The sequence below is a fragment of the Lepisosteus oculatus genome, chromosome 8 (assembly GCF_040954835.1).
Source record: "Lepisosteus oculatus isolate fLepOcu1 chromosome 8, fLepOcu1.hap2, whole genome shotgun sequence".
In the NCBI taxonomy this organism is placed as follows: domain Eukaryota; kingdom Metazoa; phylum Chordata; class Actinopteri; order Semionotiformes; family Lepisosteidae; genus Lepisosteus; species Lepisosteus oculatus.
Genome location: NC_090703.1, coordinates 16,349,773 through 16,362,712, shown reverse-complemented (window position 1 = coordinate 16,362,712; position 12,940 = coordinate 16,349,773). Strand labels below are relative to the sequence as shown.

General features: G+C 36.6%; 1 protein-coding gene across 4 annotated transcripts in view; it reads right to left on the bottom strand.

Annotated features, from left to right (window-relative positions):
- The window catches only part of fmn1 (formin 1), a 143,120-nt gene that overhangs the window by 103,609 nt on the left and 26,571 nt on the right, over positions 1-12,940 (bottom strand). For 2 of the 4 annotated variants that reach the window (XM_069193303.1, XM_069193304.1), the window contains exons 1-3: positions 8,462-11,554; positions 7,463-7,583; positions 1,576-1,637 (exon numbers count right to left, since the gene is read on the bottom strand). In XM_069193303.1, coding sequence (XP_069049404.1) covers positions 1,576-1,637; positions 7,463-7,583; positions 8,462-10,579 — 2,301 coding nt within the window. In that variant the 5' untranslated portion in view covers positions 10,580-11,554. Of the gene's footprint in view, positions 1-1,575; positions 1,638-7,462; positions 7,584-8,461; positions 11,555-12,940 lie in introns of those variants that run through there. The other 2 variants (XM_015350899.2, XM_015350900.2) reach the window with 2 other exon arrangements.

The following is a 12,940-nucleotide window of genomic DNA, read 5'->3' as shown; positions in this document are numbered from 1 at the left end:
AACAAGTCTTACACATGATGTTTGTAAGACTAAAAAGACAATAAAGACATTATTGCTGTGACACAGCATTAAATACCAGTAAGAGAAAAATGAAACCACACAAAATAAACCCCCTATCCTTTTTGGTACAGTACGTTAAAAATACATAAAGCAATAAAAATATACAGCAGCTACAGTCTGTTCCCAGTCAGGGAGAAGCTGCTGTGTCATTGATGTTTGTTTTTACTGCTTGTTTGTCTATAGCTATACCAGCCTTATTTTAGAAGCTCTCAGTTTTAATTCCATTTTTCTTTTACTGCCGCAAAGGCAATTCAGATTTGATTCATGGGTCAACACGCTACAGTATATGAATACTTCTTATTAAATGTCATGTCATGTCATTTGCCAAACCATTTTATACCATACAGTACAGTGTTGTGGGAAGCTATAGCCTACCCAGCAAGCAATGAGCGCAAGGCAGGGTACACCCTGGATAGGGTTCCAGTCCAAGGGAGGGCAAGTGCAAGCCAATCATATATGGGGACAATTTGAAGGCCACGGTAAAGCCTGAGGGGGGAAATTTGGCCCGGACACCGGGATAACTCCCTACTCATATCGATAAATGCCCAGGGATCTTTAATGAACACTGAGAGTCAGGACCTCGGTTTATCGTCTCATCCGAAAGACGGCGCCCACTACAGTATAGTGTCCCTGCCACTATCCTGGGACATTAGGACCCACACAGACCGCAGGGTGGGCGCCCCCCACACTAACACCACTTCCAGCAGCAACCATAGCTTCCCAGGAGGTCTCCCATCCAGGAGGTCTCAACCCTGCTTAGCTTCAGTGGTTAGCCAGTTGAGAGCTGCAGGGTGATATACAGTAGCTGCTGGCAAGGAGCATAATATTATTATTAAATGAATTGTTGGCCCTCTAGGATTATGGAAATGTACAAAAGAATTTGGGTAAGTACATCTGGTTTGGGAAACTTTAAACAACAGAATCCCCTGATATGGTTAAAGAAATTCATTTGACAAATGTAAAAAATACTTTTAACAGTTAGAGCTCACTCTTATATTAACTTAAAAAAGTTTGTCTACTTGTAATTAGGTACATTATATTTATGTTTATACTTCATATCTAACAAATCCTTGGGTCTAATAAAGCCTTGTAGAAACCATAGAAATAAACAGACCATAAATCTTTGCGTTGGTCCCATAATTTTTTGCAATGAATTTATTTTGTTTTAAATAAATAGTTTATGGTGCAATTCACATTTCTGAAATACTTTAATACTTAAATGCCTGCCACCACAGACCAACACAATGCAATGTCTTATATTTAAAGGCTCATTTCCCTGTCAAACGTATGCTACGTGCTATGTTAGATATTTTCCATTCTGCATTTCTAGAGCTGGAGGGTGCTGTCGGGACTACAACATGGCACAGAACATACATACACAAACTCCAATTATATTATTATATTATACAATTATAAATTATATGTTTAGTGGAGATAGACGACAAATACTGGTAAGGAAAATAGTACAAATACGTACAGTAGCTAGACCTTATTGTCAAGAAATGTTTTACTTACATTTATCTTCTCTATGTCTTCTTTGCTTTCTCTCTTCAGTTGTAGAAGAGCTGCCTGATGTTCTGCAATGATAAAAACAGATGTTGTACAGCATTTGACTTTCACCCCTGTTCATCCTACAATCCAGTCGTAATTTCATTAGGCCTAAAGACTTTATCAGTCACCCACAATTAACCAGTATTTATTTTAATTTCATTTTCAGATACCGGCAAATCAAGTATAAAACACCAATATTAAGGATGAGATATTAAAACTATAAATCAATTAACACAGATTTATTTTATGTGATCAGTTACATGGAGCAAATTTAAACCTTCACTTCAATACATGTTTGTCAATCACTCTTCTTACCCTTTAGAAGAGCAATTAAAGAGTAAAAAATGGTACCAATAAAATCAAACTAGCTTTATTCTGAAGAATTCCTTGTGAAACAAATCATTTTTTTTTAAATGAATGTGCTTAAAATGCAAGCTGAGAGGCACAATGTGATTATTTAATTTCAGGAATTTATAAATTGTAACTTTAACAGGTTTTACAATAGAATACAATACAATACATTTTCTTTTTAAAATTGCAGACATTTTAAAACAGTAACAGATAAAGACTGCTATGATTTCCCCAATCCACTGTGTGGCAGTATTAATACATTAATAGTCTAATTTTCATACTATACACCTTGGGAAGAACATGTAGTACTTATACAAGGAAGGCATTATATATATTCACCCCAGTACTCACAAAAAAAAAGTAAATTCACAGCTTCACACAACAACACATTTAGGTTAAGTTCTGCAAATATTACTTCACACTTAATGTGCTTTGCTATTTTTCTATTTACAAAGAAAATTAAATTAACATAAATAACCCAGTGTGCATAAAGAGCACTGACACCCAGGATAAGATGTAGCAAACTTTAAATCTGCAATATGAAAAAATGGTGATTACAAGATGCTCTAATTATTTGCTGATACAGTTGTTAAAAAACCAATATAATCATAAAGGGCATCATATGAGACAAATGCTTACCTGTTCTAATCATTCACAGCTAATATTTTGTAAATGCAGTGGAAGTGTTTCCACATACTGTACTCTAACTCAAATGTCTGATTTCACAATTTGTTACATTATGTTAATCCATGTTTTCAAACACCACGTTGTGTGCCTAACTGGAACAAATGGGTTCTGACTTTGAGCCTAAGAGCTTTAGTTCTCTCCAGGCTCTAATCTAAAACCAATGATAATAATAGTACAGTTGCTATTAGAATAAAGCCATGTGAAATAATATGTAATGTACGTAGGGGTTAAATTAAATGAACTGTTGAGAAATAACATACTCTTATTGTACTGTGCTGAATCCTTCAAACCACAACAAGCAAAATCATTTCTTCATCTAAACTGGATTATTTGTCAAAAAGTAATGATATAGGATGGGATAACATGATGTGTTGCACTCTGCACATTTAATTTTCTATCATTTCAATCTTAATTGTTGAGACTAATTGTTGCTTTTGTTCACACAGACGTTGGATCATTTACATACTTATAAACAACAGTAAAGTAAAAAAATGCAATTCCAAGCTTTCTGATTTTGATGATGAATACAGTAAATGCCACTCTCCAAATCGAAACACAGAAGAACACCTGTAAACTGAACCACTGTGCTCTGTGCCACTGTCCTGCAGTGTTATATTAACAACCATGTAGAGGCTTTTTTAATAAAGTCCTGCTGAGATACTATTACCAGCTGAGGTAGGTAACAATGGAGGTGTCTCAAAGAATCTAAGAATCCAGACTAAATAGTAACACCTAACTAATGTCAATATTTCCACTCAAATCAAGGGATTTTTACGTAGTTGTGCTGCGTTTGAGACGCACTGATCAAAAGACCAGCAGCCATATCACCCTGTAACTCATAACTGGCAACCCCCTAAAGTTAAGCAGGTGTGAGCCTGGTCAGTACCTGGATGGGAGACCTCCTGGGAAAAACTAAGGTTGCTGCTGGAAGAGGTGTTATAATTGGTGGGGCCAGCAGGGGGAGCTCACCCTGCGGTCCATGTGGGTCCTAATGCCCCAGTATAGTGATGGGGACACTATACTGTAAACAGGCGCCATCCTTCGGATGAGATGTAAAACCGAGGTCCTGACTCTCTGTGATCATTAAAAATCCCAGGGTGTTTCTCGTAAAGAGTAGGGGTGTAACCCCGGCATCCTGGCCAAATTTCCTTTGGCCCTTACCAATTATGGCCTCCTAATAATCCTCATCTATGAATTGACTTCATTACTCTGCTCTCCTCCCCACTGATAGCTGATGTGTGGTGAGTGTTCTGGCGCACTATGGCTGCCGTCGCATCATCCAGGTGGATGCTGCACATTGGTGGTGGTGGAGGGGAGGGGTGGTGTAAAGCGCTTTGAGTAGAGTGTCCAGAAAAGCACTATATAAGTGTAAGCAATTATTATTAAAAGAATCTTCTGGTTTACCTCAGTTAACTAAGTTCTTGGGTAAATGATTGTCAGAGTGTCAGAAGTGTAGGATAAATGACGGAGGACAGAACAAGAGAGGGAACAGACAGCAAGAGATAGAGAAGAACATACAGTAAAACTTGTGCTAGGCAAGAGGTCCTTGACCAAATACCGAGAGCTTACAACTGTGTTTTTTTAGGAAATTTTAAATTCTCTTTAGGAATTTCCTGTGGTAAGAACCCCTTTGTTTAAAATGTGCATGTGCTCTCCTGGTTAGTGGGTGCAGTGTAGAATAGGGAGACAGGTTACCCTTTATTTTGTTGCATTTGGTTCTACAGAGAGACAGATTTAACCATGGGCTGTACAGTATCTTATTTAATTTAGAAGGCAGTTTATCTCTTCTTTGTGGCCTTTGTAGGCGTTATGTATCTATGAATACTTGGTTGTAGTCTGGGGTTTTTCTGAGTATTTTAGGTTTATGTTGTGTGTGCTAGTGCGTGTATTGTTAATATTTGTTTAACCAACTGGTTACAAAGAACGAAGAATTCATGTGTCTCTCACTATACTAACCACTTGGGTATATTCTTGGCAAATATCCTTGGTATATTCTTGAGTATATCCTTACAAGTTGGTGGTTATGATTATTTATTTTACTTACTGATGCATCCACTCTCTCAGTTTCTTATTTTATCAGTTTTCATAACACCCCATTTGTAATGATATTTTACTCAATAACTTCACATTTAAAGCATCTTTGATCAAGATTATAGTGATGTACAGTAACTACACTGAGGACCTATACTGTCAAGAACAACAAACGTAAAAATTGTTTGTGGCCTTTCAGTTACCAAATATCTGACAAACATTTCCCAGTCCCATTAGGATTATTAGACTGGCATTATGCAATGATTAATGCTGGCTGCAAAAAAGAGGTGGTGATTGGTTGGAACTGTACTTTGTGGCCAAAAATCCACAATTATTTCCAGTGCTTGATTGTTTTATTTCCAAAGCTGACAACAATTAAATTCTGCACTTTTATTTTTGAAAAGTACAGTATGAATGGGATGAATTACAGTATAATAAAGACAAAAACTAAAAATAAAAACCTTTATGCTTGTATAATCAGATCTAAAAGTTCTTATTAAAATGTATTTGTATCATTCTTGAAATACTGAAGGTATAGTTACAGTTACATTAAGAACAGTTTTCAGTAAAGAAGTTGCACAGTATAAAAAGCACGTAATATCTTTATTGAAAATGCACATTCTTGTAGTATAATCTTTGGCTGGAGTGTGGGTGGTCTTTCCATTGCATCAGAAAATGCTTGTGCATACCCTATTTTAATAATTACAACTCAGAAAAACAAAGAATGAATACAAAATTTCATATTTTATGTGCTTCTTGTCGGATTTTAACAAATTCATTCCAATTCTAATTGATATCCTATAATACAGTATATAGTGACTAAAGTATAGTGTATATACTGTACAGTATATAATGCAATACAAATCATCTTACTTTAGGTCCTCTCCCAACAGGATGGGTCAAATAGCACTTGATCTCCTCTGAAATGTGCTGACACATCAATGTACCATTTTGCACCTTGCAAGTACCACATAAAGCTCATAAGCTCAGTTAGGATCATCTGCAGGAATAATGAGGCTGGAACCGACAACTGGGTCACAGCTAAATGACCCAGGACTCCCTGGGTCACTCAGAATCACTCAACCCCACACTGATTCTGACAGAGCCCAAGCTCAAACAGCTAATGCCTTATGCATATACAGTATACTGTATTTAAATACAGGGGACAATCAGAAAATAATGCCTTCACATTTAAAAAAAACATTATAATAACAAAATTATGAAACACCCAGTACTGTAAGATCTAGCTTTCCTTTTTTCTTATTGGAGAGCTTATACTGATGACGACACTTAATAGCCAAAGGACTAGTTCATTTAGAACAAGAAAATGAAAGTGGGACATTACTTTCTGGAAAACCCTTGTAAAATATGGACATGTTATTTGTTCAATTTTCCAGTGAAGCTGGGTTTTAGGTTGCAATGTTCTTTCAGTTAATGTCTAACAATTATGTGCAATTCAATAAATAACTTCAAATTCTTCTTTAAATAAGTAAAGGAGATTCATGTATTATTACTGTATGTTTTTTCAATCTTAAAAGGCTACTACTGTCATCTGTGGCAAACTGACCTTTTATATACCGTACAGTATATAGGAAATATTAGCAATGCTGTTTGTAGTACTAGAATCCTGCCACGTTTTCTTAGTGCCCTCTTGACTATCTCATAATTAAAAAACAGAAATATCAATTTTGTATATGATTTAAGAACATTCCTTCTTTAAGTGAGTTTAAAAGTTATATTATGACCCTCGTCTGTCTTACTACAACATCACGACCTGCCCAATGCTTCATGACCTTGTTTAAATTGTTTTTACCATCACCTGATTTTGTACCCAATTAAATTAGCTCTTTGGCAATAAAGATTTAGCTAATTCAGCTACTTAAAACAAGGTAATTCAGATTAAGAGATTACAAACAAACTCCTGTTATTCAAACAAAAAAACAATTCCTGCTCACTTACTTTTTTGTGAAAATAACAGTTCTTACAGAATAAGGACCATTTCCTCCATTTATTTTACTCTTTATTTTTTAAAGAAAAAAATGATCAAAGATACAGTGAAACACAGTAAATCCCAGTGCAAACGTCTGTCTTGTTCTTTTCTTTCCACTCAGTTGTTCTTTGTTTCTGCAGAGCTATAATTCTATGATGACATTCTGATGCAATTTTAGTCATTTTGGTTTAAACTAACAAATATTTTTTATATACTGTATGCAGTTTTCACAGCAGTCTATTATAGATGTGGAAATGGATGAATTCATTTCTACAACAGTTTAGATTGGCTGCTCATGTATTGTCTTGAGTTGTTGATTTTAAGGATCATGATCTGTAGAATTAATGATTGCCAAACAACAAGCTAGGTCTCTTCTCACCTGAACTAAAATATACGAATAAAAGTTGTAATAAGTGTAGAAAACATTTACATTTATTGTCGATGGTCACATGAATATTACAATCTCCTGACAGTCTCTAGGATGTCTAAAATATTTTAAAACCCACCCTTCTCTATATTTAATCATCTGAACACAAGATCAGTCAAGATCAGTGTTTAAAAGATCATTTTTTGAGAAAATTAATTATGAAAAATGCTTGTTTAAATAAATTGTGAAAAAGGAAATAAAACCTCAGCTGGAATGTAATCCAGCGGATGCAATGCTGTTAAGACCAGGAATGAAAAAAATCAGGTTTAAATAATTTGTTCTCCTTGACTCAGATTAATTCAGAGAATGATAAAATCCAAAAATATACAATTGCCCAATATAATCAAATACATGTTTAACAATACCTGCTTCTGTGTACTTTAAACCAACTTTTTCCTCTTCATCCTTCGGTTTCGGTGGAGGCCAGATGGCCTGCAGTCGCCCGGGAGTCCTGTCTTCACCGTCTGTAGGTGATGTAACCTCGGACTGCAAGAGAGCAAGAAAAAGAAAATGGGAAAATTATTTTAAGAAATCAATTCACAATGATATTGAAGCATAGCACACAGTGACAGAAAAATATGTAACTGGTCATACAGTAATAGTATGCTGAGGAAATAATCATTGCTGTGTATAGAAACACGTACACTGCAGGTGTGGTTTCCCTTTTATTCAAAAAAGGAAAGGGCTGATTTGGAGTTAACAGTTGTGATGCACACTGCTGTTTGCAGTAATACCATCTGTACACACTTCTCCACATAATTTCAGCATACTTTTAACCATGGTCAAGAATTTCATCCATTCACTATCAGAAAGCCACCTAGCAAGGGATGCAGCACATTGTAGCCTATCCCAAATGTAACGGGCGCATACCCTAAATTCTAGTCAGGTCAGGGTATTGGCATGTTGAATAAATCCATAAAGAAAGAAATTAATTAGAGTAGGGGTTAAATATGAAGCATAACTGAACAATAACACCACGGTCACATGGTCAATTCAGCAGAGCTTAATTGGATTAAATAGTAAAATGGAACAGGGCAAAGAACATTGGCTGTGAATTTAATTACTCTCCACAGCCTGTAGTGCTTCTGTATTAATTTTAAAACTAAATTATATTCTTGTTTTCTCCAGTATCACAATGGGTTGGTTAAAAAAATAGAACAAATTATTTGCACCAATTAAAGAAAAAAACATTGGCCACAGACTCCAAAGTTAAAAAGAGTGACCATGATGTTCCATAAACAGCTGTTTAAAGAAGGACTCAGCTATTCCAATAGAGAAGAAAAGCGAATAGGAAAAGCATTAAAACATAGTTTATAGACAGCATACAGTACAGACATGTTCATAGAGAAGGAATCAATACATACTCCTTTAATATCAACTGGGCTTTTATTCTCAGAAGTTCCAGGTCTGGAAGAAGATCTCTCAAATATAGATTTAAGTACTTCTTTGTCATTTTTTATTTTTCTCTTCACTGCATCCAGGTCCATAGCATCTACTACATCCCTTTTCATAGGCTTGGGTGTGAAGAATGCTTTGAAAGCATCAAAAGCTGCCTCAGCACTAGTTACTTTGCTTTCTTCAGGAGGAATGGTGTGTTTGATTTCCTCTGCTTTCTCAGTAGCTTTTGCATCTGAACCCTTACATTCACCAGGTTCTGTAGGCATATCCTTCTTTTCTTCAGTTTTTGGAGCATCCAGGTTTAACAGCTGGGTAAGATGCTCTAAAAAGTTGCTTTTTGGCTCAGCCACACCTTTTGGCTCCCGTTTCTTTGGCAGTGGCTCTGGGACGAGTCTAGCTTTGTTGACAGGTTTCTTCAGATTGAGCATGGCCAGATCAGTGTCTTTGTGTTTGATCTCAGAGACCGTTTCCCTTTCTTCCCCAACAGCTCCCTTTTTCAGTACCTTCAGCCCACTAAACAGGGCAGGCAGCTGAAAGACCTTTTCCACTGGTGCGCTGCTTTTTGTGGGGGAACTTGTAGGACTATCTGGCTTTTTACTGCTGGCAGGCCCATCCTGGTTTTTGGATTGAGAAGGCACAACTGTTTGTTGGGTATTGGCTGCAGCATCTCCTTCAGATAAGGCTGCTTTATGAAAGGGTGGAAGCTCTTCCTTTCTGATATCAGATGATTCTGTGGGTTCTTTTGGGGAATTATTAGCAGTAGCAGCATCGGCATCTAATTCTGGTTTGAAGGTGTCAGTTAAACATTGTGCTCGTTTAGTAACCGTGTCTTCACCTGACTTTTTGTACTCTATAGAAACAACTGTCCCAGATGTATCAGAAAGGTCATCTCTGTTTGCAACTGTATATGACAATTCTAATTCCACTGTACCACTGGAAGCATTTTGCTTCACACTGTCCTTCTGTTCTTCATCTGGCTCTACAGCTTCAGGCACAACAATGGGATCCTCTAACTGTTCGGCCAATTTTGCAATGTCTTCTGTTACTGCTCTGTCACCCTCTAATGTTTTGGAATCAGTAAACACATCTAGTTGAGAGACTGTTACAGAGGTATTAGGTTCTTTGAAGCCTGAAGGCACATCTGACTTAGTCATTTCTTTAGGTACATCTGACCTGACATTTGTTGCAATATCAGAACTGGAAATCACATCTTGGTTGGTGGCATCTTTGGGAAAATCTTGGAGGCTGGTATCACAGAGCACATCTGGAATAGTGATGTCGGCAGTAGCCTCCGGGCCAGTGGTATCTATAGGCACATTTGGATTGCTGATTTTTTTAGCCACATCTGTACTGCAGTCATTTTTAGGCACATCATGGTTTATAATGCCAGAATGTTCAATGTCAGGCTTCTCTGGTTTTATAATCTGGAGAAAGGCAGTACCTCCCAAGGATTTTCCTTGTAATCCCTGTGCTTGCGATGCAGGCAGCTTTATATCCAGGTCAATTACATCACTTTCAGTACTAGCCAAGTCCAGTGGTTTTCTTGTGTTGAGACAAGCTATTTTTCCATTTTTCTCTTCATTAGAGGGGACTGCCTCCTCTAAGGAATTATCTGAAACTTTTTCCTCATCCTCTGTCTCTGTGTCACTGTATGTCTCGACCAGAGTTACCTGAACAAGGTCAATGTCCTTAACATCATCAAAAGTATTTTCCTCAGGTGCTGGGAAACTGTGTGGCTGCACAACAGAAAAACACTTTTTGGAGTCACTTTCAGACTCAATATCCTCTTTTGTTAGAGTTTTACTATTATCAGTTGTATTTTTGCCTGTGATCTGACTGTCATCCCCATTTGTACTTATATTTGCGGAACAATCTTTTACATTGTTCTTTGCGTTTTCGGGAAACTGTTGGAAAGACATCAGCACAGCTTTATCATCCTCCTCAGACTGGGCTTCTGATTGTTCAGGTCCAACACGTGCAAACATTGTGGAAATCTTACTGAAAAAAGAAAAAGAGTTTGCTCCGAACTTTGGTGCAGCACTTTGGTTTCCTGGATCATCAGGGTTATTATTTACGGTGTCCATTTTTATAAGATTTACAGAAGACTACTTGTAGCAGTTAAATAAAATCATATTTGTTTACACTCTTTTATACCTTTGTTACAGTCTCTTGTATATTTTTCTTGTATAGGCTTTATCCATTGGACTTTGAAAACTGTAGTAAAACAGGAGAAACCAATGTCTATGCATTTGTCCAAAACAAATCCAGCACTGTATGTGTGCTCAACACACCTGAAAATCTCTGCATTTACAGCACTTAGACCTGCTACTGCTCCAATTTCATGTGGTCTTTCCAACAAGAGCCCTTTGTCGGTATCGATTTAATGGTCTTCATTATTCTCTGTCCAGCCCTGCTCCAATAAAAGCAGTTAGTCTCTGTAATCCTTCAAGAAACAAACTACCATGTCCTCTCCAAGTCTTTAAAGTATGTCCTTCCAAACACAGCTCCTTACTCGTCGTATCCAGTTATTCAGAAATGTGTTATTCAGGTAGTCAAGCCTGCAATACTGTGGTAGAATTCTTCTTATGCATTAGCACGAGTAAAGATCCACAAGAAAAAAAAAATGCCGGTGAATAATCTCTCTGAAAAAAAAGAAGGATTTACAGTGCTACAGGAAGAGATCACAGCGGAAAGAAATAGGAAAAAAAAAACTTGAAAACGAGACTTTCCTGCCCGTTCTGTGAGTCAGCCAGTCAGGAACTTTCCAGTTCTTGGTCTCTCGGACAATGCACCCTGTCTGAAGTTAGGAGCTGATTCCTGCCTCAGAATTAGTTTTTTTCAAATCTGGCATTTGCGAGTGTACAGGAGAACTCTGTGCTGCTTGAAAAAGCCCTCCAGGTTTCAAATGGAATGCAGGCTGCCAACCTCCCCCTTCACCCATCCCCCGAGCCTGAGCAGGAACTCCCAGCAACAGCATAGGTGTCCAATTACTCTCACTTGCTTCCGCAAACTGCAAACAGGTACTTATCAAAATATGTTTGACACACCCAGAGACTCTACCTGCTGTACTGTATGGCTGCAGAATAAACAGACAAAGTACAGTAACGCAGCAGTTAATCTGTTGTACTGTAGGTCAGGTGGATTGCTTTGATGCGTCTGACCTGCAAAGTACACTAAGAAGAATTTAATCTGCTGCATGTAAGTCTGGCTATGCTGCTCATACTGCAAGGCGTGTTTACAAAGAGCATCTGATTAAGAAGCTGCTTCTTTAGAATTTTACAACGCCTAATTTGTTACTTCAATATTCATCCTTTTTTGGGAGGGAAACACTACTTTTGAGAATAATTGCAAATCATTACCCTGCTACTGCTGTACAGTACACAGTAAATAAAGGTTGGAGAATAAAACAACTATACAGTAAATAGCTTAAATAATAATGTTAATTTGACCTTACACTACAAGCCTCAGTAGATTGTAGTCTGCTCCATGTATCCCCTTCATTTATTGAAGGTCAATACATTTAAAATAAATAAATGTTGCCATTAATTGACAACCATTTTCCCTGAAAATATACAGTAGATGATTGACCAAATATTGTGTGTTTTCATAATAAACATCAATAACCATTAAGATCCCATTAAACTGTTCTACTAGATGATAATAAGTTTAACTTTGTTTGAGTCTTGAAGGAAAATTCAATGGATAAAATCTATTTAACTGGTATGTATAATTATATAACTTTTAAATTATTTTTATTTATGCATACAAGTTGTCATCCCAAGGAATACGATATTTGGTGGAGTGACTAGGAAGAACACATTCTTGGAAAAAATTAAATTCTGTCACAAGTACGATTTTTAAAGTTCTTGTTACTCTTATGCAATGACAATGTCTCACACTTAGCAACATCTAATCTTTTATATACTATAATTGTTGTGTAATTGTTATGGGGGAGGATCAAGGAGTTCACTGTCACAAATCTCTATCATATTTGAAAAATAACTTGAGATTACCTTTTGAAAATGCCTTAAAATTGTACTTTTTTCCTAAAACCACCAGCAAAATCAATTTTAATAAGCTGAAAACAGAAAAAAATAAAAGTACTTCTAGCCTTAAAGTTAATGTATTTGATGCACCACCAGCTAAAAATTACAATAACCCAAGCAGCTATTTCTGGTGCAATGACTTGAGAACCAAGCTTGTTTACAATGTTTAAACAAAGTTACAGCCTTGCACCTAACATTATACGTACCATTTACACCTATAAACAAATTTGCCCTTCCCTCAATTATTATGGAAGATATAAAATTATAAAATTTATAAAAATTTTAAAACCTTCCAGACGTACAGTAAGACTAATGACATAATCAAGTGAAAATCAATAAGCTCTGCATTAGGATAAGGACATTGTCAGAGACTCAAACAGAATTTTAAATCTTTTTTGG